The 27,428-nt window shown below is 45.8% G+C and overlaps 1 protein-coding gene across 1 annotated transcript; it reads right to left on the reverse strand.

Annotated features, from left to right (window-relative positions):
- Window positions 1–17,761: 17,761 nt before the first annotated feature.
- On the reverse strand, window positions 17,762–26,929 carry LOC112245702 (cytoglobin-2-like). The gene is made up of 3 exons (XM_024413839.2): window positions 26,291–26,929; window positions 20,234–20,465; window positions 17,762–19,955 (listed from the first exon to the last, which is right to left on the reverse strand). Exons 1-3 carry the CDS (start codon window positions 26,437–26,439, stop codon window positions 19,791–19,793), a joined length of 546 nt encoding a protein of 181 aa, XP_024269607.1. The 5' UTR covers window positions 26,440–26,929; the 3' UTR covers window positions 17,762–19,790.
- Between the last annotated feature and the right edge of the window lie 499 nt (window positions 26,930–27,428).

Consider the following 27,428-nt stretch of genomic DNA (forward strand, 5'->3'; position numbering starts at 1 on the left):
GCAGCGCTACCTGTGATGGTTTCTAGATGATTCACACCAGTAAGCATTTCAAATCAATCAATGAGGAAGGCTTCATGCTGCTATTGTCCATTTTAGCTGCTGAGCAGTGTGGTCCATGGCTTAGCTCTTCTGTCTGTGGGTGCAGAGGACCTACAGCTGTCTGTAAGTAAGGGCTGGATGACGGGAGGGAAACCAGTCTTGGAAGGAAGGGGAGAAGTGGTTTGAGCCATCCCCAGGCTCGTGGTGAGGATATTTATCCAGGGAAGCACACTGGGAGGGGGAAGAGAGAGGCAGTTAGTTTGTAAGTTAGCTGCTGACTAGCGAACCTACTAATGCTACTGCAACAATGGTGTGACACAGGTTAAAAGCAACGAGACCATTCTCCAAAACACATTTTCGGACACTATTACAAACTGTAACCATTTTGTCTATCGAGCATGGAGTTTTCAGGCTGTAGACATTTCTCCTTTACCACATGGTTCAAAGCCTTTATCAGCTGACAGGATAAATCACTGTGTAAATATTCCTGTACAGGGAATGGCCAAAGACGAAGTTGTCCTTTGAAACACGTTCCAGGATTCAACTTCAAACAGCACAGATGTCCGCTAGAGTGGTGGTAATCACAAAATCACACAGAGACTTGGATCGACTCACCAGTTGCCTAGCCGTTGAACCGAGGACATGTTCTACATCCTGGACCCACTTCTGTGAAAGAGAGAGAGGTAGAGATAGAGAGGGGGGAAAAAAAGAGATCAGACAGACAAGGGGATGATAAGCAGTTGACACGCAAGGACATGAATCATTCAAAGAGAGCGAGACGTCATTGCAAAGCAGAATGTCTTTATGCCACATTTTCTCAAGCTAAGGGAGCAGTTTTCCGCCTCGCATTGCCATAAAACATTTAGCAGCATGCTGGATTTCTCCCCAGGAACTGTGTGTACCCTTTTCTTGTGACCCAGAAGTCTCAAGTCTTGATGGATTGACATTTCTAAGTTGCCTCATCACACAGTCACATACACACACTCCATTCAATCCATATATATACATTCAAAAACGACATAGAAGTGCATGCAGTACGGGGGCTGATCAACAGCATCAGGTGGCATGAGAGTCAAACCCTTCCAAGCTATAGTCATAACCCTTAGAGAGTTCACCTTTGTGGATCCCCCCAGGTCATAGCAGACACACACACAACAATTTTGTGTTGGTAGTTTGCCTAAGATGACAAAACACAGAGAGAGTTTGCAGGGGAGAGATGGATGAAGAGAGTTTCAGGTGTGATCTTTCTTACTCTGTGGCTCGGTCTCTTCTCTATGCTCCACTCCCTCACATCTCTCCAGTGCCCTGGCAGGCGAGCACTATCCTCTGCTCCAGGCATGCTGAAGAAGTGCCCTCTCTCTCCCTTCTGACTCCCAGACAGTCCCACTCCACTGGTGTTTGGAATTGGCCCAAACAGAGCTGGGTGTTTCTGGCCAGACCACCCCCTCTTATCTGTCTCAGGTGACTGACACTGTTTCTGTATTTTCAACTTGAGTCGAGACATTGATACTCTGCCCTGTGTGCTAGAGTCAAGTTCCTCTGGTTAGGGCAAGGCTCTTTCCTTGCCATTCAGTACATCCTGCCCCTAGTCACGATCCTGTAAGGCTAAACCATCTCTGACTTAGTCAACTTCAAATATCTGAAAAGCTACTTCAACCTCAATTAGCTGTGTAATTGGACCAGCCATATAACAGAGAGGGCTTTGATCAATGGGAAAGATTATCTATGCATTTCTCTCTGCATTATAAACGATCTGACAAAAGAAAGACCCATTATTGATGTGAAGACAGATTTAATGATTTACTGTCCTAGCACTGCTGTTGAATCATAATTATTACAAACTGTAGCCATTACTGGGGTTATATGGATGAATAATATCGAGAAATCAGAAATGACTAGAATAGAATAATTGGTCTCTCACCTGTTCCTTTTCTTTCCATACAGCCTGGTCACCACTGGTTGCTGCTGCCTGGGGATCTGAAAAGAGGAATTTCCACCAGAAAGTTTAAACCAGTAGACTGTCTTGTATAGGTAGACTCTGTACTATAAAACACATGTTAGCCATGAGAGTTTAGCTTGCCTAGCTAGCCTGATGCACTGCCATCTGGGACTAAAATGCTTTTGGCTCGACTCCTGGACACTTGTTTAAAGTATCCACTACTATAGTCATACCAAGTCTCTGTGTAGTAATCCAGGGCCTGTATTTAAAAAGTGTTTCAGAGTAGGGTCTCTCCTGTCCGTATAATCATATGCATTATGATTTAAAAGGCAAAACTGATCCTTTAGCAGCACTCCTACTCAGACACTTTGTGAATGCGGGCCCCGGAGCCTACGGCACCTCACTAGCACTAAGCCTAAACTCTGATTGGGTGGTTATTGATGCTTACCATCCAGGAAGCTTCGCTGGTATTACCATGGAAACACAAAGACTAGCCAGCCAGATGCATTTGGGGAAGAGTGGTTCCAGATTCCAATTTGACGAATTTACTGGATTGAAACCAGAGGGAGCAGGTCTTATACTTTTCCCTGAACCCGTTCCCATAACAAGCCTGTGTCTCTCTCATGCTCTTTCTCCACATGTTGGAGCAACTAGTGATATGTAGATATGGTTAAACGTGTCAGTTTATCTATAGAGCTTTACCTCTTATTTACAGTACCAGTCAAAAGTTTGGACACACCCACTCAACTGTGAAGACATCAATTATATTTATATTTGAGTTTCTTCAAAGTAGCCACCCTTTGTCTTGATGACAGCTTTGCACACTCTTGGCATTCTCTCAACCAGCTTCATGAGGTAGTCACCTGGAATGCATTTAATTTAACAGGTGTGCCTTGTTAAAAGTTCATTTGTGGAATTTCTTTCCATCTTAGTGCGTTTGAGCCAATCAGTTGTGTTGTGACAAAGTAGGGGTGGTATACAGAAGATAGCTCTATTTGAAAAAAAGACCAAGTCCATATTATGGTAAGAACAGCTCAAATGAGCAAAGAGAAATGACCGTCCATCATTACTTTAAGACATGAAGGTCAGTCAATGCAGAAAAATTGAAGAACTTAAAGTTCAGTCGCAAAAACCATCAAACGCTATGATGAAACTGGCTCTCATGAGGACCGCCACAGGAAAGGAAGACCCAGAGTTACCTCTGCTGCAGAGGATAAGTTCAGTAGAGTTACCAACCTCAGAAAATGCAGCCCAAATAACAGACACATCTCAACATAAACTGTTTTAATTGGAGACTGTGTGAATCAGGTTTTCATGGTTGAATTGCTGCAAAGAAACCACTACTAAAGGACACCAATAAGAAGAAGAGACTTGCTTGGGCCAAGAAATACGTCCAAATTTGAGATCTTTGTCAGACGCAGAGTAGCTGAACGGATGATCTCCGCATGTGTAGTTCCCACCGTGAAGCATGGAGGAGGAGGTGTGATGTTGTGGGGGTGTGTTTCTGGTGACACGTTCTGTGATTTATTTGCAAATTCAAGGCACACTTAACCAGCATGGCTACCACAGCATTCTGCAGCGATATGCCATCCCATCTGGTTTGGGCTTAGTGGGACCATCATTTGTTTTTCAATAGGACAATGACCCAACACACCTCCGGGCTGTGTAAGGGCTATTTGACCAAGAAGGAGAGTGATGGTGTGCTGCATTAGATGACCTGGTCTCCACAATCACCTGACCTCAACCCAATTGAGATGGTTTGGGATGAGTTGGACTGCAGAGTGAAGGAAAAGTAGCTCAGCATATGTGGGAACTCCTTCAAGACTGTTGGAAAAGCATTCCAGGTGATGCTGGTTGAGAGAATGCCAAGAGTGTGCAAACTGTCATAATGGCAAAGGGTGGCTACTTTGAAAAATCTAAAATCATAAATCTATTTTGATTTGTTGACTTTTCTTTTTAGTTACTACATGATTCAATATGTGTTACTTCATAGTTTGGGTCTCTTCACTATTATTATACAATGTAGAAAATAGTACAAATAAAGAAAAACACTGGAATGAGTAGGTGTGTCCAAACTTTTGACTGGTGCTGTACAGTATGTCTACTATGCTGCATGGTCTTTGATGTAGGTATGCTTTCCCACAGCACCAGTTGAACTACAACTTTACTACAGACACAACAAACTGTATTCTTTACTCACAAATTGCAAGTGAACTCCATTAGAGGCCCATGAGGATGACAGGCGTGTGTTTTTGAAGGCTATTTCGGTCTGCAGTACATCCAAATTTACTATCGTAATGTACCTGCAACTGATGCCTGAAAGCGCAGTGAGCCTCACTTCTCCATGGGCTGTAGTTCTCTCTGCACGTATGCCATCTCTTTCACCCCCAGCTCGTCCGGATGGCTGAAAGGATGGATGGAAGGAGGAGAGAAGAGGAAAGCAGGGGTGGAGAGGTGGATGGACAGCAGGTGAAAGATCGTATTAGCACTGGAGAGGAGAGTATGACAGAAACTCCCACAGCTGAATAACTCTGGGATTTCTAAGTATGGTGACTGCTCGCCTTTTTGGCATGGGCTGTCACCAATCCCTTAGTGATTCAGTGACTTCCTGCCAGAAAGAGAGAGACAGATTACTCCGAGGACATGGTTTTTGGTTGCTTTGTTGGTTTTTGAGGGGGATTCTCCTTTTAGCTGGTCAAGCACAAAGCCTGCACAGTCAGTTTGGTTCAATGCAAAGCAATGTGTCACTGTTTCCAGGTTGGTGGGTAGCAGTGTTCCACAATCTACATAGAACATGTTTGGCGTTTGTAATGTAGTCAGTGTTCAAGATACAGAGGAGAGAATTACTACCCGAGCATATCTGTCAAGCAGTCTGTTTGTGCTTGTAATGCCTGTGTATGTGTGTGTGTGCGCGCGCGTGTGTTTTACATGATTTAAAACAAGCCTCCAGAGATTGTACGGCAGGTCAGAGGTTCATAGAGAGAGTGTTAATCAGCTCCAGGGGTAAACAGAAGATCTGTGTTGTTGGGTCTCAGTCCCACGGGAGATGTTTGAATATACTCAAACCACTCCTGCCACCCCAAGCCCTGTGGCATCTCCATGTGCTGAGCTGATAGGGAATGCTGATGAGGGAATGCTCTTACATAGTAAACTGGGTGGCAGGTCGGAAGGTTGCCTAGCGGTTAGAGTGTTGGGCCTGTAACACATCTGTTGATGTGCCCTTGAGCAAGACACTTAACCCTCATTTGTTCCTGGGGTGTCATACTACTACAGCTGACCCTATAAAACAACACATTTCACTACATTTTTATTTAATTCAATTACATTTCTTTTGAATCCCAGCCCCTGTCCCCACAGGAGGCCTTTTGCCTTTTGATAGACCGTCATTTAAATTTTAAAAATCCAGTGTATCTGGTAGGGTAGCCTAGTGGTTAGAGTGTTGGACTAGTAACCGGAAGGTTGCAAGTTCAAACCCCCAAGCTGACAAGGTACAAATCTGTCGTTCTGCCCCTGAACAGGCAGTTAACCCACTGTTCCTAGGCTGTCATTGAAAATAAGAATTTGTTCTTAACTGACTTGCCTAGTTAAATAAAGGTAAAACAAAAATACAAATAAATAAATTGGTGTCAAAGTTGAGTTGCAAGTCATCATATTTGTGACTCAAGTCCAAGTCATGTAACTCGAGTCCACACTTCTACAGAGTATGTCCACATCACTGTCATACCATTTTATTGGTAACCTACTCGGTAATGTTAAAGTTGTATTTTTTTGGATCCAATAAGTAATATAGTACATTTACCATAATTTGGATGTAATCCAGAGAGGTTAGAAAAAGTATCTAGTTATTCTATAAACCTGTGGAGGGATCCAAATTGTGGATTTAAAAGAAAACAAGAATGATCAGCATACAATGACACCTTTGTTTTTAAGCCCTGGGTTTCTAACCCATTGACATTATTGTTGAATCTAGATATGCCGATAGTGGACAACCTTGTTCTACTCCTCTTGACAGTTTAACTGACTTGCCTAGTTAAATAAAGGTTTTTAAAAAAATGTATATTGCTGAAGAGGTACTGTTACTTAAAGTGTGTTATTTCTTTGGACTGGCTGTGTGGGAGTGATACTGTGGGTGGCAGAGGAGTGTCTGTAATGTTGTCTGTGTAAGTATGTGCTTGTGGGAATGACTGTCAGGGGAATGTCCTCAGTGGCCTCTCTCTCTACTCAACTCTCCAGCAACAAGGTTCTCCAAGGACAGTAGTATGTCACTCTTTATTTGGATAGTCTGGATAGTCCATCTGTAGATGCTCTACAGATGACCATACTACCAACAAACTATCTGTTGATAAGCAACTGCTTGCTAAGGTTACAGTTAGGGTAAGGGTTAGGGTCAGGGTAAAGGTTAAGTTTAGGGTTAGAATAATTTAATTTGTTTAATTTTTTTATTTAACCTTTATTTAACTCCGCAAGTCAGTTAAGAACAAATTCTTATTTATAATGACGGCCTACGCGATGGCCAAACCCGGACAACGCTGGGCCAATTGTGCGCTGCCCTATGGGACTCCCAATCACGGCAGGATGTGATACAGCCTGGATAAGGGTTAAGGTTAGGGGTAGGTCTAGGGCTAGGGTTAGTAGATAGTTATTTCAAATGTTACTGATAGTCTGCAAATAGTCTGTAGATCATCTACAGATGGCCTATTCAAATAAAGTGTTACCCAATAGTGTATCAGGCCAATCTAAGACTGACTGTCAGAGCTGATGGTGAAACACTACAGTAGCACTGTCTCACCCAGTCAAATTGATCACACAATAGAATGCTCACATTGGTTGTAAATCTCATGGCGAAAGAACAGGCTGTCCCATCTCCTCCCTGGCAAACTGGCTTTGACTCTAATAACGCCATAATGTCTACCCTCAACCTTTCAACTCAAACTTTTCAACCTGATCACAGCCTGTTCTCTTGTTGCGCAGAGTTAGACAAATGTGAGCAGAGAAAGATTATCTCAAAGATTATCTTGACGAGCATTTTAAGGATGGATTTTAGTGGCTTGACAGTAATCCATGAGTCATAATGATACAAAACAACACGTGAGGCGATAGAGGCTTGGGTCGTTTTTTTGTTGTAAACAATCTTGTAGCCCAACTTGAGTTCAGAGTTGACTGGGAGGCTGGCACACCGGGTACAGGCTGGTATTTGGCATCAGCTTGACATCCAAACCATCACACCCAAGCCTCTATAGACAATCCATCCATCATCATGGTGTTTTTACATTCCTCAAAACAAAATAACCTCACATACTGAACTTTACTTCCTCTCTCAGCTTTGCATGAAGAGATTGTCTGTTATTTAGGTATCATGCTGTAGTACCGCAATTGATTTCCTCCCCGTGATCTTGAGTTTTATGGCCACCATGGCGTTAACAATTCATTTTTTACTAGAAACCTCTGGTTTCTCCCAGAATGGTTGTTCCAAGAGCTGTCCTTCAACATAACATTCAGCAGGGAACTAACTGAGCACACTTCACACTAACGATGCCAGCTTCGCAGCACAAAATCACCTTGAATCAATTCAACCCTCGACCCCTGGTGTTTTTCACACCACTTAATTGCCTCTTTCCCAGACTCTGACAGTCACAGAGAGATGACATTCAAGGAATGGGAGGGCCTTATTAAGGCTGGGGGGGACTAGAACAAATACATCTGGTGTACTCCGTACTGGCATTATACTCATCACACATAATAGAGATAGAGAGTGGAGACGACAAATGATTGGGAGATGACAAATGATTCTAACAAATGATTCTAACAAATGATTCTAACAAATGATTCAAACTGAATCTTTCTCATTGCAAATCCCACGCAATAATATATCCATCAAACAAGACTAGAGCCCTCAGACATCAAACTTAGAGCCCCCAACCAGAGCATGATAGGGATTGGAGCTCTCCGTCTAGAACAGTTAACTTTCTCTATGCCAGACATGGGCAAGCAGGGACTGTGAAAGGGATGAATGGTTTATCGGTGGCTAGGCTTGGATGTACTCACGGTTTGACTCGGTTGTTGAATCGTCTGCGCAGAATGACTGACAGGGTCGAGATGATCAGGATCGTGGTGCACATGATCAACCTGGCCCACGCACCCAGCAGGCAGGCCGGGTCAGCATGAACAGCTCATGGGTGCTCCCTGTCGCACAATCCAGAGGGGCCGAGTTAGCGTAGCGTTAGCCTGTTAGCCTGTTAGCTTGTTCCAGTCCGCTGCCCGTATGTCTTTCCTAGACCCCTGCTAAAACCTGGCTGGATTAGCAGATGGCGATTAGACCAGATGAGATCACTGATACTGCACTAGCGTAAGCCACTATGTGATGTGTACGCACTTTCTCATTAATCTTTAATTAGACACATATACCAGTTACATATGGAACTTCTGTTTCAGGTTCTGGACTAGAAAAAGTCTCAAGATGAATTATCTTCCTGTTTATCAACCAGAATGATCAGTGGCTATCAATGCTACTACCATGATGTGCCCCACAGAAGCCTATATTGACGACTTCCCTTATGGAATAGTTTTCATAGGCCCCTGAATGCCAGACCCTGGGCAACCTAATGAACTATTACAGAGAAAAGCATAAAGAAGGAATGGGTGCTTTCTGTCTCTTCATGATCCCAGATGTCAATGAATGCCATCCTCCCCTGTCTTGTTAGAGTGAGGAGATTGTGAATGTGACCCTGGCATCTCGACATGACCATTCTCATGGAATTCTATCAGCAACGGAGACGTGAAACTCCTCGCGCCTGTCACGAATGTTCTGAAGCATGGGTATCGGATGGTTTTGGATCCACAGGAGCAGCGCCAGGAATGTGAATTGTACAAGTTATGTGCGCATCTCATCTCTGGCTTGGAGAAGTGTTCCTAATTGTGGATTCCTCAGGTTTCTCCTCCACAGCCCTGTCATGATGGAGAGCCTCTTGGATCCATAAATCGCCAAGAGATGTGTATCTAAGAACCACTGCCACTTGCATGGTTTTGGTATCTTGCCCCAGCTATTTTTCCACTACATTCGTTTAACCAAGTCTTTTAACTCATATAGATTCACATTCAGATCAGTGAAAGGATGCTTGTTATTATGACTTTTTCCAAACCTGGTTGAGTGCAGTGACATTACACTGTCGTTAACATTGCTATTACTTAACCCTATATGACCCACGTGTCAAACTCATTCCACGGAGGCCCGAGTGTCTGTGGATTTTCCCTCCACCCTTGTACTTGTTTGATGAATTAATGTCACTAATTAGTAAGGAACTCCCCTCATCTGGTTGTCTAGGTCTTAAACCCAAAACCCGCAGACACTCCGCCTTCTGTGGAATGAGTTTCACACCCCTGTTCTATGACATGGTCAAATATATCATAACCTGGTACATTTAACCCTTATTTTACCAAGTTGCAGCAACAACCTGGTCATGAGTTACGGTGGAGAAGAGAGTGTTTCTATGAATCAATTGGAGGCTGTGGATGATTAGGTAGTAAGAACAATGCTTGGTAGTAAGAACAATGCTTATTAAGTCCTCTCCTCTTGTCACGCCCTAAGTATTTTGTGTTTTTCTTCATGTATTGGGTCAGGCCAGGGTGTGGCATGGGGTTTTTGTATTGTGGTGTGTTTTGTCTTGGGGTTTTGGTGTGTATGTATTGGGATTGTAGCTAGTGGGGTTATCTAGCAAGGTCTATGGCTGTCTGGAGTGGTTCTCAATCAGAGGCAGGTGTTTATCGTTGTCTCTGATTGGGAACCATATTTAGGCAGCCATATTCTTTGAGTTTGTTGTGGGTGATTGTCCTTAGTGTCCTTGTTCCTGTCTATGTGTTAGGTTACACAAGTATAGGCTGTTTCGGTTTTCGTTACGTTTATTGTTTTTGTTAGTGTTTGTTATTTGATTCGTGTTTTACGTTCGTTATTTAATATGGATCGCAATCTACACGCTGCAGTTTGGTCTGACTCTCCTTCACACCTAGAAAACCGTAACAGAATCACCCACCACAAATGGACCAAGCAGCGTGTCAACAGGCAGGAGCCGCAGGAAAAGCAACAAAGGCAGCAACAGCGGCGCAATGAGGATTGGACATGGGACGATATATTGGATGGCAAGGGTTGCTACACATGGGAGGAGATCCTGGCGGGAAGGGATCGCCTTCCATGGGAACAGGTGGAGGCACTTAAGAGAGCAGAGGCAGCCGGAGAGAGGAGCCGGCGATACGAGGGAACACGGTTGGCAAGGAAGCCCGGGAGTCAGCCCCAAAAATTTATTGGGGGGGGGCTCACAGGGAGTATGGCTACGCCAGGTAGGAGACCTGCGCAAACTCCCTGTGCTTACCGGGGGGCTAGAGAGAAAGGGCAGGCACCGTGCTATGCAGTGGTGCGCACGCTGTCCCCAGTGCGGGTCCATAGCCCAGTGCGGTATATTCCAGCTCCTCATATCGGCCAGGCTAGAGTGGGCATCGAGCCAGGTAAGGTTGGGCAGGCTCGGTGCTCAAGAGCTCCAGTGCGCCTGCACGGTCCGGTCTATCCAGTACCACCTCCACACCCCAGCCCTCCGGTAGCAGCTCCCCGCACCAGGCTTCCTGTGCGTGTCCTCGGTCCAGTACCACCAGTACCAGCACCACGCATCAGGCCTACAGTGCGCCTCGCCTCTCCTGCGCTGTCGGAGTCTCCCGCCTCTCCAGCGCTGTCGGAGCCTTTCTCCTCTCCTGCGCTGCCGGAGTCTCCCGCCTGTTCAGCGCTGCCAGAGCCTTCCTCCTCTACAGCGCTGCTGGAGTCTCCTGCCTGTTCAGCGCAGCCAGAGCTGCCAGCCTGCATAGAGCAGCCAGAGCTGCCAGCCTGCATGGAGCAGCCAGAGCTGCCAGGCTGCATGGAGCAGCCAGAGCTGCCAGGCTGCATGGAGCAGCCAGAGCTGCCAGCCTGCATGGAGCAGCCTGAGATGTCAGTCTGCATGGAGCAGCCAGAGATGTCAGTCTGCATGGAGCAGCCAGAGATGTCAGTCTGCATGGAGCAGCCAGAGCTGTCAGTCTGCATGAAGCAGCCCGAGCTGCCAGTCTGCAAGGAGCTGCCAGTCTGCACGGAGCTGTCAGTCTGCAAGGAGCTGTCAGTCTGCACGGAGCTGTCAGTCTGCACGGAGCTGTCAGTCTGCAAGGAGCTGTCAGTCTGTAAGGAGCTGCCAGTCTGTAAGGAGCTGTCAGTCTGTAAGGAGCTGCCAGTCTGTAAGGAGCTGCCAGTCTGTAAGGAGCTGCCAGTCTGCAAGGAGCTGCCAGTCTGCACGGAGCCGCCAGAGCTGCCAATCTGTAAGAAGCCGCCAGAGCTGTCAGCCTACATGGAGCAGCCAGAGCCGCCAGTCAGCATGGAGCAGCCAGAGCCGCCAGTCAGCATGGAGCAGCCAGATCTTTCAGTCTGCCAGGATCTGCCAGTCAGCCAGACTCTTCCAGATCCGCCAGTCAGCCAGACTCTTCCAGATCCGCCAGTCAGCCAGACTCTTCCAGATCCGCCAGTCAGCCAGACTCTTCCAGATCCGCCAGACTCTTCCAGCCAGTCAGCCAGACTCTTCCAGATCCGTCAGACTCTTCCAGATCCACCAGTCAGCCAGACTCTTCCAGATCCGCCAGTCAGCCAGACTCTTCCAGATCCGCCAGTCAGCCAGACTCTTCCAGATCCGCCAGTCAGCCAGACTCTTCCAGATCCGCCAGTCAGCCAGACTCTTCCAGATCCGCCAGTCAGCCAGACTCTTCCAGATCCGCCATTCAGCCAGACTCTTCCAGATCCGCCAGTCAGCCAGACTCTTCCAGATCCGCCAGTCAGCCACTCTTCCAGATCCGCCAGTCAGCCAGACTCTTCCAGATCCGCCAGTCAGCCAAACTCTTCCAGATCTGCCAGTTAGCCAGACTCTTCCAGGTCAGCCGGGATCTGCCAGAACTGCCAGTCGGCCAGGATCTGCCAGTCGGCCAGGATCTGCCAGTCAGCCAGGATCTGCCAGTCAGCCAGGATCTGCCAGTCAGCCAGGATCTGCTGAAACCACCAGCCAGCCAGGATCTGGTAGATCTACCTACCTGCCTGAGCTTCCTCTCACTCCTGAGCTTCCTCTCACTCCCGAGCTTCCTCTCACTCCCGAGCTTCCTCTCACTCCCGAGCTTCCTCTCACTCCCGAGCTTCCTCTCACTCCCGAGCTTCCTCTCACTCCCGAGCTTCCTCTCACTCCCGAGCTTCCTCTCACTCCCGAGCTTTCTCTCACTCCCGAGCTTCCTCTCACTCCCGAGCTTCCTCTCACTCCCGAGCTTTCTCTCACTCCCGAGCTTCCCCTCAGTCCCGAGCTGCCTCAGTCCCCCTTCAGTCCCGATCTGCTCCTCAGTCCAGTGGGGTTCTGGGTGAGGACTACTAGGCCATGGTCGGCGGCGAGGGTGGACTATCCAGGGACGCGAGGAGAGGGGACTAAGACATTGACTGAGTGGGTTCCACTTCCCACGCCGGAGCCGCCACCATGGACAGACGCCCACCCGGACCCTCCCTATTGTTTTGAGGTGCGTTCGGGAGTCCGTACCTTGGGGGTTCTGTCACGCCCTGGTCTAAGTATTTTGTGTTTTTCTTCATGTATTGGGTCAGGCCAGGGTGTGGCATGGGGTTTTTGTATTGTGTTGTGTTTTGTCTTGGGGTTTTGGTGTGTATGTATTGGGATTGTAGCTAGTGGGGTTATCTAGCAAGGTCTATGGCTGTCTGGAGTGGTTCTCAATCAGAGGCAGGTGTTTATCGTTGTCTCTGATTGGGAACCATATGTAGGCAGCCATATTCTTTGAGTTTGTCGTGGGTGATTGTCCTTAGTGTCCTTGTTCCTGGCTATGTGTTAGGTTACACAAGTATAGGCGGTTTCGGTTTTCGTTACGTTTATTGTTTTTGTAAGTGTTTGTTATTTGATTCGTGTTTTACGTTCGTTATTAAATATGGATCGCAATCTACACGCTGCAGTTTGGTCCGACTCTCCTTCACACCTAGAAAACCGTAACACCTCTCATGACTAGAGAGGACCGGTATGCTGCTAGGAGTTCAAGTAAGTACCAACAGGGCCTCTGGATGAGTTATGTGTTGACATTACCTGTTGTACCATGAGGAGGTTACATAGCCACATAGGTGATGCATTATTGATCTGCTGCCAAATGCTGTTCTCTTGTCCCTGACACTGCTGAGTCAGATAGGTAGGCAGGTGTGTGTGTGTGTGTGTGTGTGTGTGTGCACATGCGTGTGTGTGTTCCCTTTTCATTCACCGGTACTTCTTACCTTACTGTACAGCTTGGAATGTTGATGTAGGTGCACATGTGTGTTTGTGTCTTTGTTATCACCATGGGAACCTGGCCAAATGAGTCCCTGACTGTCACCAGCGCTGGCTAGAATGTCAAGCTGGGTGACAAGAGACTGGTCGCCATGGTGAAACGTCACCATCCTGTCAACACAGCACACAGGGGAGCACACACACTGTTAAATACCACTGGAGTTATTCCTCTGCAGATACAATAGGAGGTGGGAGATGTAGAATATACTACAGGGCTTAATCATTCAATTAAAACCAACATCTGGAAGTTTCCACGATATTGAGAATTCTTCCCGCCAACACTGTAAGACTCCGAGCAGTCATTGGATTTGCATAAATGTACAATAAAACAAAGTTATAACCACATCTGATGATACAGTACAGGATGATATATCGGCAAGAGACCCGGAATACATTACCATGTGGAATTTAAAAAAGGATGCCTTCTTTTTGAAGCTCCCACTGGTGCCCTTTTGATAAAGAGCATTGCTCTGAGCATCAACCAGCGAACAGGCACGTCCGTTAATCATTGATAAATGACATTTACATCTCATTATTGAATTAGCAGAGTGAAACAGAGGGACTCGCAAACCCAGTACCTCTGGGCACCTGTAGGCAAGAGGTCCTGTGTGCTATTTCAGTCTTCTGCACCATAGGAGAGAAGGGGAGGGAAGATAAATAGCCTAGCCTGGTCCCAGATCTGTTTTTGCTCTTGCGAATTAAATTGCTCATTGTCAATGGGTGACAAGGAGTTGACATGATAGCACAAACAGATCTGGGACCAGGCTACTTCTCTTAGACTGGCGCTCTAAGAGAAGAGAATAGAGAACTGAGTAGAATTGACAAACTCATAGGAAAGGCTGCACAGTCTTGGAAGATGGCGCCGAAGAACATGGTTGACGTTTTACATTCTCCCAACCAATTGGGCTATTTTGTTCATTTTTATTGTGTATATAATGTTACTGCGGGAGACTACTCCGGATGCTTATAAGAAATCCCGCTATGCCTTCAAACAAGCAAAGTGTCAATACAGGATTAAGATTGAATCCTACTACACCGGCTCTAACGCTCATTGGATGTTAGAGGGCGTGAAAACTATTACGGATTACACAGGGAAACCTAAATGCAAGCTGCCCAGTGACGTGAGCCTACCAGACAAGCTAAATGCCTTTTATGCTCGCTTCGAGGCAAGAAACACTGAAGCATGCACGAGAGCACCAGCTGTTTTGGATGACTGTGTGATAGCGCTCTCGGTAGCCAATGTGAACAAAACCTTTAAACAGGTCAACATTCACAAATCCGCTGGGCCAGATGGATTACCAGGATGTGTACTCAAAGCATGTGCGGACCAAGTGTCTTCACTGACATTTTCAACCTCTCCCTAACCGAGTCTATAATACCTACATGTTTCAAGCAGACCACCATAGTCCCTGTGCCCAAGTAAATGAAGGTAACCAGCCTAAATGATTACCGCCCCGTGGCACTCACGTCAGTAGCCATGAAGTGCTTTGAAAGGCTGGTCATGGTTCACATCAACAGCATCCTCCCAGACACACTAGACCCACTCCAATTCTCATACCACCCCAACAGATCCATAGATGACGCAATCTCAATCACACTCCACACTGCCCTTTCTCACCTGGACAGAAGGAACACCTGTGTGAGAATGCTGTTCATTGACTATAGCTCAGCGTTCAACACCATAGTGCCCAAGAAGCTCATCACTAAGCTAAGGACTCTGGGACTAAACACCTTCTTCTGCAACTGGATCCTGAACTTCTTCACGGGCCGCCCCCAGGTGGTAAGAGTAGGCAACAACATGTCTCCCACGCTGATCCTTAACACTGGGACCCCTCAGGGGTGTGTACTCTCCTGTATTCCATGTTCACCCAAGACTGCTGACGACACAACAGTGGTAGGCCTGATCACCGACAACGATGAGATGGCCTATAGGGAGGAGGTCAGAGAACTGGCAGTGTGGTGCCAGGACAACAACCTCTCCCTCAATGTGAGCAAGACAAAGGAATTGATCATGGACTACGGGAAAAGACGCGCCGATGCGCTGTAGAGGAGCCGGTCGAGAGTTTCAAGTTCCTTGGTGTCCACATCACCAACAAACTATCATGGTCCAAATGTACCAAGGCAGTCGTGAAGAGGGCATGACAAAACCTTTTTCACCTCAGAAGACTGAAAAGATTTGGCATGGATCCTCAGATCCTCAAAAGTCTCTACAGCTGCACCATCAAGAGCATCCTGACCGGTTGCATCACCGCCTGGCATGGCAACTGCTCGGCATCTGACCGTAAGGTGCTACAGAGGGTAGTGCGTATGGCCCAGTACATCACTGGGGCCAAGCTTCCTGCCATCCAGGACCTATACAATAGGCTGTGTCAGAGGAATGCCCATAAAATTGTCAGAGACTCCAGTCACCCAAGTTATAGACTGTTTTCTCTGCTACCGCACAGCAAGCTGTACCAGAGCGCCAAGTCTAGGACCAAAAGGCTCCTCAAAAGCTTCTACCCCCAAGCCATAAGACTGCTGAACAATTAATAAAATCGCCACTGGACTATTTACATTGACCCCCCTCCCTTTTGTACTTTTGTTCTGCTACTCTCTGTTAATTATCTATACATAGTCACTTCACCCCCATCTACATGTACTAATTACCTCTACTAGCCTGTACCCCCGCACACTGACTCGGTACCGGTGCCCCCTATATATAACCTCATTATTGTTATTCTTATTGAGTTACTTTTATTTTTTACTTTTTATTTGAGTCTACTTGGTAAATATTTTCTTAACTCTTCTTGAACTGCACTGTTGGGTTAAGAGATTGTAAGTAAGCCTTTCATGGTAAAGTCTACACTTGTTGTATTCGGCGAATGTGACAAATAATGTTTGATTTGAAAGTCAACATATACAGTTGAAGTCGGAAGTTTACATACATTTAAATTGCTGTCATTAAAACTAGTTTTTCAACCACTCCACAGATTTCTTGATAGAAAACTATAGTTTTGGCATGTCTGTTAGGACATCTACTTTGTGCATGACAAGTAATTTTTCCAACAATTGTTCACAGACAGATTATTTCACTTATAACTCACTGTATCACAATTTCAGTGGGTCAGAAGTATAAAAAAAAATCATTGTAGACCTCCACAAGTCTGGTTCATCCTTGGGAGCAATTTCCAAACGCCTGGAGGTACCACGTTCATCTGTACAAACAATAGTACACAAGTATAAACACCATGGGACCACGCAGCTGTCATACTCAGGAAGGAGACACGTTCTGTCTCCTAGAGATTAACTTACTTTGGTGCGAAAAGTGCAAATCAATCCCAGAACAACAGCAAAGGACCTTGTGAAGATGCTGGAGGAAACAGGTACAAAAGTATCTATATTCACAGTAAAACGAGACCTATATCAACATAACTTGAAAAGCTGCTCAGCAAGGAAGAAGCCACTGCTCCAAAACCGCTATAAAAAGCCAGACTACAGTTTGCAACTGCACATGGGGACAAAGATTGTATTTTTTGGAGAAATGTCCTCTGGTCTGATGAAACAAAAATAGAACTGTTTGGCAATAATGAACATCGTTATGTTTGGAGGAAAAAGGGGAGGCTTGCAAGCCGAAGAACACCATCCCAACCGTGAAGCACGGGGGTGGCAGCAACATGTTGTGGGGGTGCTTTGCTGCAGGAGGGACTGGTGCACTTCACAAACTAGATGGCATCATAAGGAAGGAAAATTATGTGGATATATTGAAGCAACATCTCAAGACATCAGTCAGGAAGTTAAAGCTTGGTCGCAAATGGGTCTTCCAAATGGACAATGACCCCAAGCATACTTCCAAAGTTGTGGCAAAATGGCTTAAGGACAACAAAGTGAAGGTATTGGAGTGGCCATCACAAAACCTTAACCTCAATCCTATAGAAAATGTGTGGGCAGAACTGAGAAAGCATGTGCGAGCAAGGAGGCCTACAAACCTGACTCGGTTACACCAGCTCTGTCAGGAGTAATGGACCAAAATTCACCCAACTTATTGTGGGAAGCTTGTGGAAGGCTACCCAAAATATTTGACCCAAGTTAAACAATTTAAAGGCAATGCTACCAAATACTAATTGAGTGTATAGTAACTTCTGACCCACTGGGAATATGATGAAAGAAATAAAAGCTGAAATAAATAATTCTCTCTACTATTATTCTGACATTTCACATTCTTAAAATAAAGTGGTTATCCTAACTGACCTAAGACAGGGACTTTTTACTTGGATTAAATGTCAGGAATTGTGAAAAACTGAGTTTAAATGTATTTGGCAAAGGTGTATGTAAACTTCCGACTTCAACTGTACACTCTTGGTAGATATATTCCAGACACATTCAAATACATAAAACCTACAGTATATGGTCACACATTAAAAGACAGGTCACCCCCCTGAAACAAGTGTAGGTAATTATCACTTTATTGATAGTCATTGATAGTTCATTTCCACAGGTCTGCAAAGGTACACGTCTGTAGTAGGCTGTGCAAACATGCTAAAACAGCACAAAACCACTCCCACTCCCCCAGTCAACAAATGTATATAATCTCAGTCATACACAGTATTCCAAATACATATACAGATAATCATTTTGTTTTCTATATTTAGAAAAATATAAAGTCCAAGCTTTAAAACTGACTGACAAAAAAAGAAAATCACAACAAGAAGTCCCAGATGTAGTATATGATGTCTACATATGCTTAAGTGTGTGTTTGTGTGTGTTCACGAGAGACTGTCAGGGAGGAAAACTCTGCAGATGGAGGGTACGAGCTTATAGCTGAAGGGAGAAAAAAGATTATGTAGCCATTTTGTGAATTATGGGTGACAAGGGTTTAATAAACAACCTGTCGGTGTGACTCAGGCCTAACACAAATACTCCTCCATCCCGAGCTACTCGGAGGAACAGAGGAGCCTGCCCTCTAATGGGGTTGTACTCAAGATCTGACGTCAAATGTTTTGCTAACAGTGTGAGACTGGTGCGTGTATTGTACTGTAGGTGTAATGGGAGAGAGCATTTATTATATACCACGACTTCTACAGTAATCCACCTCATTTCCTCTCATCTACAGCCACTTGTCTCTTGCTGAATGAGTTTGTCATGTTGTGTTAGCTCGACTTCCTGTATCAGTTAATTATCAGCCATGTAAGTCTACTGTATATCCTTCATCTCGTAACATTACTGCTGGCCTCCAAAGGAACAACAAAGGAGAAGGCAGTAGAATATGAGTAGTATTATATTATTAGCCAAGTAGCCATGGTAGCAAAGCAGATAGAGGGATGATTTCTCTCAGAATTTGGCTAGGGGAAAGAAAGGATGAGAGAGTAGGGAAGATATTTGATGAATGACCAGAAGAGGAAGAGCGGAGCCCCATTACTTCCTCATTAATGGTAAATGACAAAGCCGAGAGGGACCAGAGCGCAGGAGTTACCATCAGAGACACAGAGGAGATTGGATCTAAAGTGACATTCAAAATCCATTTGTAGTGTGTTCAGGGAAAAGTCGGGAGCAGGGCTCCAACTTGTGTCATCGTATTGTACATGCCAACCCAACATGGTTTAAACTGTACCAAAGTGTCTAGACCTCTTGGTAGGGTTGTAGAGTGCTTAGTATATTAGATTTGGTTGATATGAATATTTTTTCTTACCCCAGTGGTTCAGAGGTAAATGATATACTGATGCTACTTCAAAGGGTCCGTTGTATGTCCAGAGACCTCCGGAGTCAGTTTCTTAATGAGGAAATGTAAACCAAGTAAATGCTCTGTAAATATTACCATACGGGTGGTCAAAGTCGGCAGAGCAGTGTATGTGTGTGATTGTGTGTGTGTGCTCGTGCGTGCGTGCATGCATGCTTATAAAGAGGAGATGATACTCTAACAGTGGTCTGTCAGCCTGTGGCTCTATCCCATCACTTTGAAACTGTTTAAAATAGCCAATTGCCGTATGGACAGGGTGTTAGCAGATGTTAGCGGATGGGTGTGTTTGCATAGTGCATGAGATGGGCATGGAAAGATACAGGGTGTATTTGGGAATCCAAAGTGGCATTCTTTCAGTGAGCAACAAAACTCCCTAAAATGGAGCCCTTAGTTCCCTTGAAAACATTGAAGATTTACAATACTACAATGAGTGTTGAATGAGGGCATAAGAGAATACACTCACTTACTGTACGCTATACAGACAACATCCCAGGAGCTATACAGACAACACCTCAGGGGCTATACAGTAAAGTACACACAATGAGTCAGTAGGGAGAGGGGAACGACTCCCCCACAAGTTGAACACAACAAGATATTCTATGAACAGTCTCAGCCCTAAAAATCACCTTCCTCCATCCCTATTCCTTTCATTTTTTCTTGGACAGGGGCATTACAGAGACCAAACTTCCCCTTCAGGATCTGTACAGACCGTCACAGCCCTGCACTCCCCTGCTATCGCCCCTCACACTGCCGAGCTGGAGAGCTGCACCCAGCCAACCTCTGTGTAGGCACCCGTCACATGCCAGTACACCGCCCCCATCAGTTTGGTCCACACCATTTGCACTTCTGCCGTGAAGAACTCTGGGAAGTCCTCCGAGAACACCTCCTGCATTACACCACACAGGATCTGAGAGATGGAGAAAGGGAGGAAGTGATAAGTGATAAACAATGAGGAAAAAAGTGAGAGGAAGAGGATGGCAAGATGTAAGTCAAAATAAAAATTGGTAGATGAAGAAAGAGAGAGGAGTTAAAATGGAGGAGAGCAATCTCATCTAAAAAAAACACCCTCAAAGCCTTTCCAGTTGGCCTCCTTGAAACAGAGAGCAACGCAACTTCCGTCCTCTCCACTCGAAACCTTTCAGAGGGTCATTGGGGACCATTAACACAAACAAGCCACGCCCTCACCTTAAAGTACATAGGCTCCACCTTGTGTTTGACAGCATGCGCCTTGCCCACCAGAGCCAGAACAGAGGACACTTTCTCTGGGTCGTGGAGGTTCTCCACCACCGTGTTGATGGCGCTCATCACCCGGCGGGCGTGGTGCCTCAGCTGGACACTGCGCTCCATCTCCTCTGGGTCATCCATGTCCTGAAACTGGCTGAAGTACTGCTTGGCCGATGGGAAGTTCACAAAGAACCTGGAGGACAGAAGAGCAATAACATTCTTACTCTGTGACTTTCCTGGAACTTCTAGTGACAAGGTGTATCTATGGCTCTGGGTAGAAGTTAGTGTACTCATAATATCATAATACCCACAGAACGACCGTGCAATCAAACAATATCAGGGGAAGTCCAAGAAACTTGGGGGCAAAAGAGCCAGGGTTAGAGTTTGTACAGAGCCATGGTGGTACAAGCACAGCTTACGTGGATATCATCCATGCTGGTTTCAGTTGTTCCAGGACAATGATATTCTAGTAAGACAATAACACTATTATTTGAATGTCCTCATCCACACAGAGCAAAGCAGAAGATATCAACATGCCTACAGGCAATCAAATGATGTCAGTGCACAAATGAAGGATGAATAATATGTCAGTTAATACCCTCGGCAAAAACCACTGGAATGACTGGAATCGGTACTAGTGGGGAATATGTACGCTTCATAACATTTGATCGAAGCGTTCAAGCGTGAAGATTTCTGAATCTGGTCATTGAATGGGACGCCCTGTGGCCATAAAGTCACGCGAGTTAATAAAACATTTCCAGAGACATTATCGCTCATTGTAATGTGTGACCTAGAGCTAATGAAAACTACCCAAAGTTTTCAAAGTGCACAATGTGCCTCAAGTTGTAATCAGCCTCGTTAACATAGCCTCATCTGCACCTAGGTGATTGGGTTTACTTATCACTTGTCACGACTTGGGCTTACGACTCAAGTCTCTTTGACGTCCTGCGAGTGGAGTGTTTACGTCCTGCGAGTGGAGTGTTTACGTCCTGCGAGTGGAGTGTTTACGTCCTGCGAGTGGAGTGTGCTTGTCATGACTTCTCGCGTCTACTTGGAGCCTTGGAGAATCTGCTCCGGGCGCCAACAACACGCAACGCGGGGTGATTGACAGGCGGGAGCGGTAAAGTGGTGCTGATGAGGCGAGGAGCATTAAGATATTTACGTTTCTTTGAGTGTAATTAGAGGCAGGTCCTGCTGGGGACCGGAGGAGCGAGACGGGTGGCAGTCGATGTTCCTCTCGGAGCAATTCACCCGCGGTGACTGTGCGTAGGAGGTTTCCTCTGCCTGAATGCTTTGGCATTGATTATGAGCCACATAACAATACCTGCCATACACAGCGATGAAAGATGAAAAAAAAAACCCTCAATGTCCTGTGACTGCTTTGTCATCTACAAAAGTGACAGTAGATACCAGCCTTGTATGTCACAAAGTGCTTTTGTCAAGTCCTTCCCTCCCTAGTCACAGATACTCTATATCCTGCAGAACTACACACTATTCCTGAATGGAAAAGAATGGAACTTCAAAAGGAAGAACACCTCTCTGAGGATTACTGGACTTCGCACAGAGGGTACTATGACTGATGTGTGTGTCTTCTATGGACTATTTGAACTGCACGTTATTATTTAGGGCCATACAGTAAAGCCCATTTCTCCAACCACCCTATGAGATGTAAGCTGAGAGAATGGGAATCGCCCAGCTCTGTTATGATTGAAGGTCTACAGTTTTTACGTCCCCACCGCTGAGACTGACCACGTCGGGGCACCTCAATTAGCGGCTGTGTATTTTTGCCGACAAGACTATAATGAAGTTTCCACAAGCTTACAAAGTGGTGCACTGCTCGTACAGGGAGATATGTGGGGGATATTTTTAGATTTTTGACTCTGCTCTCACCCTTTCTGGTGAAAGCACAGCATGCTGTATATATAAACAAATGAATAATTGAAACACACACACACACACATACACTCTCATCTTGTTTCACCCCTGACCCAATTTGACTCGTGTAGTTGCTTTACACCAGTGCGGCTGACTGGGTACGAGGGTTTAGTTATTCAGCGTTGGTTAGGTTTGGCCCCTGGCAGCAGCGCTACACTACACTACACTGCATCCCCGCAGATCCTGTGACATGCTATGCCATGCTACGCTAAAGAGGTGCCTGCTTGCCCATAGCTGTCCCCAAGCCATGCTCTCCCAGCTGTCGCTGCATCACTTTGTCTTTGAAACAACAAGGGACACTAGCGTGTTGTTCCTTGCAGATAAACATGAAAGTCCCTTAGAGCTGTGTGAGGAAAGGACTTTTTCTCTTAGAAGTCAGAAATGACTTTTTTCGTATACCTTGCCAATCCTCTTCAGGGACCCCTTTATAGGTACAAGAGTACTGTGCAATATACTGTTAAATATACAAACGGTGTATATCCACTTTTATATCTGCATGTATATTTCTACATCTATATAATGCAAGACTGTTAAAACATTTGCCCTGAAAGCCTAACACAACCAGAACCAGAGAGTGAGAGTGGAGTGTCTGGAGTGTCAAAGATGCTCTCACACTGAATTCCCCCAACCTGTCGCTGCATTTCAATGAAGTCATCAAAGCAGCACCATTAGTGGTTTGTTAGTCACATTCTAATTAGTCTTGAAGGGTTCTTTTCGGGAAGGCAACACGCTTCGAGTACTGAGAAAAAGGACCTTGACAAACTTGTGTGAGCATTAGACACAGAGAGGTGGTTTCTCTTCATGGTCATTCAAAGCACCTCCGTGAAATCAAATCAAGTCACATCTCCTCGGTCATTAAGATGGACCACTTTGGAGATGTATCCATCATGCTAGTATCAGAAGCATCCAGTCACAGCCCAATACTATTGCTCGATGTTTGGCGATTTCATTGAGCTGCCATTTGTACAATACTCGAACTGGCCGGAGGTGGTCTCCTCATTGGTGAAATTGCATTTGTGCGCATTGATGATGACATTAGCCCAGGCTATTGTCACTGTCTATTCTTTCCGACCATCCAAGCAGAAGGATAGAAATGCAAATAGCTACGCGTTCACATGGTGAACATGGTCAACCCGAAAAGTGGAAGGCTTTGACGCAGTATCCATCCACTCTTCAACGTGTTTTCAGGATAGCTATTAGACCACTATCCATTCCACACAGATGACCTGCTTACTCGGGCCATCTGCTTGTTAATAGGAGCAGGCCAATTAGTGGGTACAGAGGAATGTTAGGGAGTGTGACATACAGCACCAGTCAAAAGTCTGGACACACCTACTCATTCAAGGGTTTTTCTTTATTTGAACTATTTTCTATGTTGTAGAATAATAGTGAAGACATCCGAACTATGAAATAACACATATGGAATCATGTACTAACCCAAAAAAGTGTTCAACAAATCAAAATGTATACATGATTTGTGATTCTTCACGGTAGCCACCCTTTGCCTTGATGACAACTTTGCACATGCTTGGCATTCTCTCAACCAGCTTCACCTGGAATGCTTTTCCAAAAGTCTTAAAGGAGTTCCCACATACTCTGCGGTCCAACTCATTCCAAACCATCTCAATTGGTTGAGGTTGGGTGATTGTGGAGACCAGGTCATCTGATGCAGCACTCCATCACACTCCTACTTGGTCAAATAGCCCTTACACAGCCTGGAGGTGTGTTAGGTCATTGTCCAGTTGAAAAAACAAGTGATAGTCCCACTAAGCGCAAACCAGATGGGATGGCATATTGCTGCAGAATGCTGTGGTATCCATGTTGGTTAAGTGTGCCTTGAATTCTAAATAAATCACAGAAAGTGTCACCATGAAGGCCTGATTCACGCAGTCTCCTCTGAACAGTTGATGTTGAGATGTGTCTGTCACTTGAACTCTGAAGCATTTATTTGGGCTACAATTTCTGAGGCTGGTAACCCTAATTAATTTATCCTCTGCAGCAGAGGTAACTCTGTGTTTTTCTTTCCTGTAGTGGACCTCATGAGAGCCAGTTTCATCATAGCGCTTGATGGTTTTTGCGACTGCAATTGAAGAAACTCTAAAAGTTCTTGACATTTTGCACATTGACTGACCTTCATGTCTTAAAGTAATGATTGACTGTTGTTTCTCTTTGCTCATTTGAGCTGTTCTTGCAATAATATGGACTTGGTCTTTTATCAAATAGGGCTATCTTCTGTATACCACCACTACATTATCACAACACAGCTGATTGGCTCAAATGCATTAAGAAGGAAAGAAATTCCACAAATTAACTTTTAACAAGGCACACCTGTTAATTGAAATGCATTCCAGGTGACTACCTCATGAAGCTGGTTGAGAGAATGCCAAGAGTGTGCAAAGTTGTCATCAAGGCAAAGGATGGCTACCTTGAAGTGGCTACCTTCAAATATAACATTTTTTTGGTTACTACATGATTCCATGTGGGTTATTTCCATGTGTTATTATTATTGATGTCTTCACTATTATTCTACAATGTAGAAAATAATACAAATAAAGAAAAACCCTTTAATGAGTAGGTGTGTCCAAACTTTGACTGGTACTGTAGGTGCAGATGAGAAGCTTTGCACTCAGGAGGATCATCAGACCCAGCAGAGCATTCAAGCCTGGGCATGTCAAGAGAGCCTGTGATCTTGATGTCAAGGGACAGAGAGAAATGAAAGAAGAGACATAGTGAATAGAGAATGGGAGGGAGAGAGAGGAACAGATATGGAGAATAAGAGAGAGACAGTGAAGTGCCAAAGCTTGTTGCTGTTAACCACAGATAAGAATGTCACACAAATGCATGTATGTAGTCACACACACACACACACACACACACACACACACGTAGAGAGAGAGAGAGAGAGAGACAACTCTATACACTCTCTGCCCTCAGAGCTTTCCCTAAGGGACTATCTTGTCGCTTCCACCCAAAATCAGAGCACATCACTGCCTTAGCGACGCCACGCTGTCCGTTTTAACGAGCCCTCTCGGCATTCCATGTGGAACACAGACAACACGGAGACAACACTGAGACAACATTGAGACAAAAGTCAAACGCATCCCAGCTCAGTCAGACAGCGACTCTTTCTTCAGATGCAGAGCCTCAGCATTAAGACCAACACAGACATACAAACAAAGTGACAGACAACTTGTAATATTAGAATTCAATAAATAAAGAATAATAAGCAGTCATCCAGGTGCCACAGAAAGGTACCTGCTAAACTGGTGGTTCAAGTCTAGAGTGACGATGTGACAGGTAAAAGATGTGAAATAAGTGTAAAGCACCAACTGAACAGCTAGAACAGGAATGTCTGCCTCAGACAGGAGGACATTTAGGCAGAAACGTGTGCTCTCCCTCAATTATAGTGTCTTACAAAAATAGTCCGTAGAATGAAGAGGGCTTCTGAGAAATTGCTTTTTAATGAGGATAGAAGTGAGTGAATGAGAGCAGAATTGTGTGTATGTGGTCTGTGCAGTGTGGACTCAATCTCCCTGCCTTTTCCAGAGCCTGCTGTGGGATTTCATAAAAATGTATAAGCCCCCTCCCAATCTGCACAAATCTATGGAAACCACACATCCAGCTGTGCTCAGGTGCAGTAAACATCAGTAGAAATCTGTGTCTATATGTTGGTCAAGTCTGGTCCCAATTAACCCCAATCACCCTCCACTCACAACATTTTTTGCCCAAACTTTTCTATGACTGATAAGAGGCTGTACATGAGAACGTACTTTTTAAAATTGTACTCCACTAAAATTGTAGACCCCCCCCCATGCCATCCGGTCCCACCAGCTACACAAACCTTATGAGGACCCCTGATACTCCACGTACCTTATGAGGACCCCTGATACTCCACGTACCTTATGAGGACCACCAGCCGCAACACTATGGGGACTCTAAGCCCCACGTAATTAATGAGGACCATCAGCCCTATGTGTGCCTGAGGAGGACCTCCAGCCCCACCACAATGGTGACCAACAGCCCCATCACTGTGGAGACCAACAACCCCACCATTATGAGGACCCCCCCCACCTGACCACATACCTTATGAGGACCGACACGCCCACGTCCTCGCAGTTCTCGTAGACGTGTACCCAGGTGTTCTGGATGATCTCCCGCTCGGCATCGGTCAGTGGCTCGGCCCGCTCCCCGCGCTCCATCGTCTCTCCTCCTACGTCTCTTGGCGACTCCATCCGAGACGACCTCCGCCGCAGCAGCTCGGAGGCTCCCGGCAGCAGCGAGCGGGGGAGGTAGGGAGCAAGGGAGGGGGGGAGGGAGAGGGAGAGCTGTGAACCCACGGCGACGGAGACGGAGGGATGGAGGAGAGAGAGAGACGGAGCAGCCGCGAACGCTACCCACCCACCCCCCACCAAAACCACCACTCTCTTCCTTCGCTCTCCTCTCCTCCAAAACTTGTCCTCCACTGTTAATACGACTTCTTCTTTTTATTCCCCTCACTGTTTCTCTCTTTCTCCGTTTCTTTGTTTCTTTCCTTCTCTAGTAGGGGAGCTGTCCTCCCTCTGAACCTCTGTGTTTGTGAGGACCTGATGGAATGACAGAGGGAGTGGGAGAGAGGGGTGGAGAGAAAAGAGAGGGGGTGGGGAGAGACAGAGAGAGGGGGTAGAATAGAGAGCATCTAGGATCTCTGTATTGTCCTCCCGCCTTCCTCTCACACACTTTCCTCTCTCTCCCTCCTTCCCCCCCTTTCTCTCTCTCTTTCTCGCTTTCATTTTGTCTACCTAATGTGCGCGCACACACACACACATGTATGCACACACATGCACATGCGTGCACGCACATACACATACACAGGTCCTAGATGATCTCTATTCTACCTCCTCTCTTTTCTCTCCACCCCTCTCTCCCACTCCCTCCGTCATTCCATCAGGTCCTCACAAACACAGAGGTTCAGAGGGAGGACAGCTCCCCTACTAGAGAAGGAAAGAAACAAAGAAACGGAGAAAGAGAGTGTGTGTGTGTGCGTGTGCGCTCGTGGTGGGGTTCTGTGTCGTCTCCTGAGAGAGCCTGTATAAACTGTGACAGAAAAAGCTATAGGAAGCCTCCGTCTCTCCACAGACTCTCACAGGACATTGTGCCTGACCATTTGACAGGTAAAGCAGATAGAAGAGAGAGAGAGAGAGAGAGAGAGAGTAAAAAAGAGACGTTACCATTTGCATTCAGG

Source organism: Oncorhynchus tshawytscha, linkage group LG02, assembly GCF_018296145.1.
Source record: "Oncorhynchus tshawytscha isolate Ot180627B linkage group LG02, Otsh_v2.0, whole genome shotgun sequence".
Lineage (NCBI taxonomy): Eukaryota > Metazoa > Chordata > Actinopteri > Salmoniformes > Salmonidae > Oncorhynchus > Oncorhynchus tshawytscha.

Excerpts from the sequence above, each read along its gene's own strand:
- LOC112245702 (XM_024413839.2), bottom strand. The coding sequence starts at position 26,439 with ATGGAGTCGCCAAGAGACGTAGGAGGAGAGACGATGGAGCGCGGGGAG. Across the intron at positions 20,466-26,290 it reads GGCGTGTCGGTCCTCATAAG|GTTCTTTGTGAACTTCCCAT; the intron begins GTATGTGGTCAG and ends TCTGTCCTCCAG. Across the intron at positions 19,956-20,233 it reads TGGAGCCTATGTACTTTAAG|ATCCTGTGTGGTGTAATGCA; the intron begins GTGAGGGCGTGG and ends TCCATCTCTCAG.